Source organism: Mizuhopecten yessoensis, unplaced genomic scaffold (genome assembly GCF_002113885.1).
Source record: "Mizuhopecten yessoensis strain PY_sf001 unplaced genomic scaffold, ASM211388v2 scaffold7963, whole genome shotgun sequence".
NCBI classification, from domain to species: Eukaryota; Metazoa; Mollusca; class Bivalvia; order Pectinida; family Pectinidae; genus Mizuhopecten; species Mizuhopecten yessoensis.
In genome coordinates, this window is record NW_018407310.1 from 32,383 (window position 1) to 36,712 (window position 4,330).

At 36.4% G+C, this 4,330-nt stretch overlaps 1 protein-coding gene across 1 annotated transcript in view; it reads left to right on the forward strand.

Annotated features, from left to right (window-relative positions):
• Positions 1-4,330, forward strand: part of LOC110454626 (hyphally regulated cell wall protein 1-like) — a gene marked incomplete at its 5' end in the record, with an annotated part of 73,155 nt that overhangs the window by 27,527 nt on the left and 41,298 nt on the right. Inside the window, 2 exons of the mRNA XM_021504243.1 lie at positions 1,959-2,065; positions 2,830-2,895. Coding sequence (XP_021359918.1) covers positions 1,959-2,065; positions 2,830-2,895 — 173 coding nt within the window. The remainder of the gene's footprint in view (positions 1-1,958; positions 2,066-2,829; positions 2,896-4,330) is intronic.

The following is a 4,330-nucleotide window of genomic DNA, read 5'->3' on the forward strand; positions in this document are numbered from 1 at the left end:
AATAATGGGTTTTTTTTCTGTTTCAAAGTGAAGCAGACAACATTGGCCTCGATTTCCCGGTTTATACAAAAATGTTTTACATACACTGTTCTACAAGTGGAATACAAACAAACTTTTTATCAATTTGTTGTTTGAAATCCCCGCTGCTATTTTGTATCAAGTAAAAATCATGTTGTAGAAGTAGGTCAGAGAAGTGCTACAACGACATGGACATGTATTTTGAGTGTTATATTCCGTATGTACTATTTATTTGTGTCTGTGGCATGACCATGAGTAGACATCGTTGTCATGAACTGTGAACCACTTAAGTGAGTTTTTCAAGCTGTTTTTGTTCTGCCCGAATTTCGGATGGAATCTGCATCAAAGAATAAGTGCTTCGGAAATAAGAGGTCGCAGTCGGCAAAATCATATCCGATAGAAAAAAGGCCGACCAGCGGCCTCTTATGTTACAGTAGTAGAGGTAGAACGTGCTTTTACATGTGAGATGTAAATATAATCTAAAGAGTAAACACTTGAATGAGCAAGCATATCCTAAAATGATTGTTGATCAAACTTTGTTCTAAAGAATAATGTCACCGCATATGATTTGGAGTACAGATAATTGTAATTGAATCACGCCTTACTGTATTCCAACAATAGTTTTCTATGAAATATACTGAGTATACATGAAACTGATTCCTGCATTTAGCTTGAAATATGCTAATAAACTATCCTGCTAATTAATTTGTATAGGGATTGAATCTGGATTTTTCCAGTGTACATGCAAATATGAACGGGGAAAATTTTACTTACACACCACATGAGCAGCCCTAGCGAAGCGAAGGCCGTTCATGTGAAGTGTGTAAGTGAATTTAAGAAATGAATAAAAATATAATTTTGTAACAGCAAACCATTGTTTCAGTCCTCCAAAATCTACGCCTCCAAAGGTGATACCAGTGACGCAGAGCAATTTTACAACTTCTAAGCCTAGAATCAATGTCACTACCGAAAGTAGTGCCTCGACTGTAGATAATACTTCGACCCCTGTAAGTGTCACACCATTTCTACCTCGCACCACCAAGGCCTCTGACAGCCAGCCGTAAGTATAAAACCTTTCTTTCTCACAACCACAACTAATGGTTTCTTGGCAATAATATAATTATGTAGCATCCGATTCCAATTACAATCACTTATATATATATGTAGCTAAACTGACTGGGTTGATTGCCGGGCACAACAGCCACCATGTCGACAATTTGTTAGAGCGTCGGTTTAGAGTTTTGAGGGTCCCTGGTTCGAACCCCGGTCTGGCCATGCATTTTTCTGCTCCTATTACATATGCATTGTGCGAACTTCTCTCAAGTTGTGCCCCATAACAACCAATGAAGAAAACACACACCAATGACAAGTTTATTGCCATGGTCCCTGTCAGCCAAAATATACAACATCCAATCGCCATGACAACTACATTGTATACATATCTCCAGTGGGACCCCATGACATCCAGTATAGTATTATGCACCCAGTCGTGTGCTACTCATAAGTAAATTCATATAGAATGTGAACTAATATATAGAATATAGATGCTTTATAATTTTATTTCGACAGAAGTTTTGACAGTAATCCTTGCCGGCTTTAATATAGACTATAATGGCTGACATATATTATAGATCTGCATCCTGTGGCATAATGTTTGGATTAATCTTCACAGAACTGTTTAACCCCTCCACCCCTAGAGATTAATTATGGACTTGTCCAGATCAACGGATTGACGGACTATAAATATCAATTAGGAGTGAACGGGTTAATATGACTTCAGTCATGACAATATATGTATGTGTGTGAATGTGTGTGTGGTTATGAGAGTGTTAATGAACACATATGTCACATTAGTTGAGAAAAAGTATGAAAGTGTGTCAGTTGAGTTACGCCCTTAATGTTTACGAGTCATGATTGTTATTCTTTGACATTATTTCTAGGAAGCAAAGCGATGATAAAGCAGTAGCAGCAGCATTAGTAGCAGTAGCTGTAGTCATCCTTATTGTCATATGGTGCAAATGGAAAAAAAGAGGAAACAATAGATCAGGTCTGAATAACTTTGATGTACATCACTTGTGTATTTATAGCCCACCATCATCAGACTGAGAACTGTTAAAATTGCCCTTTGTCCATGGTCTATCCTTAAGTTCTCCCAATTTTGGATTTCATATAATCAAGGGTTTTTTACGCACCAGGCCTCTTTGTTTTAACAGTAGTTTTAGACTATTTGGATTACTTGCCCCTAGCATCGCTGCTGAGTCCTAATAATTCATTTTTGGAAAACTGTATATATTACCAATTTTTGAAGGTACTATCATCTGTGTATTTGTTATGTTCGTCTTTGGAACTTACTTAAGAAAATGATACATAAGTACAGACACAAAAGATAGAAAGTTGTTTTTTCCAGTGTTTATTATAATTGAACAAATGATCTAAACCTAGGCAGAAAAGCTCAAATGGGTAAAAATCTTTTAAGAACTTCCATGTTTCATGGGGTCTAGAAAAGTGATATTTTCCCGTTAACTTGCTGGTGTGAACAGCTATCATTTTTATCTTCTTCATTGACCTAAATCAAACATCTTTGGTTGCAAGGGTGAAATATGCAAAAACTGAAGGCTAATGAATGAATTTAGCCTGTTGCTTAGAAGGATAACACATTTGTTTGTTCAGATAAATGACCTTGACAAAATTAATAAGTCCCTTGATTAAAAAAAATACAAATCTTCCACCAAAATTCTGTCAGTTGAATGATTTTTACTTATTTTCTACCAAAATTAGTTTCAATCAATTTGACTTTGATCAATTTTGAAGGAAACAGAGATAGAGTTGATGCAGGTGAAGAGAGTGGAGATGCTGCTGGGGAACCACTAATGCTAGGTAAGTGACAGTAAATCTATAAAAATATACAGCACAACATAGGTTATAAATGGGGTTGTTAAACATCCCATTAAGTGAGGAATCTGTGCAGGCTCAGGGAAAGAATATCCCGCTGCATGATCGTGTCCTATAATTATACCAGGCGCTTATTACAAGCTCTTGGATAACTCATATATAGATTTCTTTGCAAACAGGATAACATACAGCCTGAAGGCGTTTCAAATTTCACACGGGAATAGCATATAACCTAAAGATGCTGCGAGTATGAATCAGGCACCTTTGAGGTTCCCGAAGGGGTAGACTGTTATATTATAGATTGCTGTTGATTGATTTAGATATTTTATGTCTGACCATGTAGTACCGTAAATATTCGCGTATAGTGTGTACTTTTTTAAGGAAAAATGAAATTGTCAATAAAGGAGTGCACGGATACTCAAGAACAATCCAAAACCAGTCCTTGGTCACGACCATTTGATTCGTGAATTTTTCGGGGATTTTCGGAAATGTTTTGAAATATGCTCGCAGCAATAAACTGTTAAATTTCGTTGAATAGTTCCTGATTGCATTGTCTATTTAACCTTTATGAAAGAATGCAAGTTTAAGTCATATTATAGGCCTACGATAGAATCGGATAAATAAACTTGAGTAAAGTAGGCCCAAATTTCAGGATACGATACCATATGTATGGGGAAACATAACGAAGACTTACACTGTAATAAGCACTCCGGGATTAAAATGCCGTTCATAGGTAAAATCATGCTGAACTATTTAATCTTGACAGTAGGAAGGTGTCAAAACGACATAGAGAAATTGCAAAGAGTCAAGGTCGCTTGATACTATTTACCGGCAGGAACTCACAATGTCACATACATTCGAATTGAACCGATAATACTAAAAGTTGGAGTTTGAAAAATAAATTTTAACAGGCTCAAAACAGCCAAATACATTCCGATCTGTTCTTTTCAAAGAATAATTCCTGAAATGACATTTTTTTTGTGTTTTTCATGTCTTGTGCATTTGGCTGTTGGCGGTCCTCGTCGGACCAGTTTGAGTGACTGCCTTTAACAAAGCGTACAATCAGAAAACTATTTTGAATCGTGTATTTCATAAAAAAGTGAAAGATTTATCCATATACAAGATTGAATCTTTTCTGAAAGTTATTGTTGTGAAAAACAACATCGTTTTTTCCAAATTACCTATTCTGCCCATGCCAGGTGACATTGAACAGATATTTGCCACAATTCCATGTGTTAGCATGATTACCTTAACAGTGTGTCATTGTTAGACCATTTTGATTGACAGGTGGAAATATGTCAGTTGTAGCTTGGTCAGTGATTTATTATACTGAAAATGATCATATTCAAATGTAGGAGATGGGGTGACTTTCCTGTCTGATATCTTTATACCCCCCACAATGGAGCTAAGGGGGGGGGGG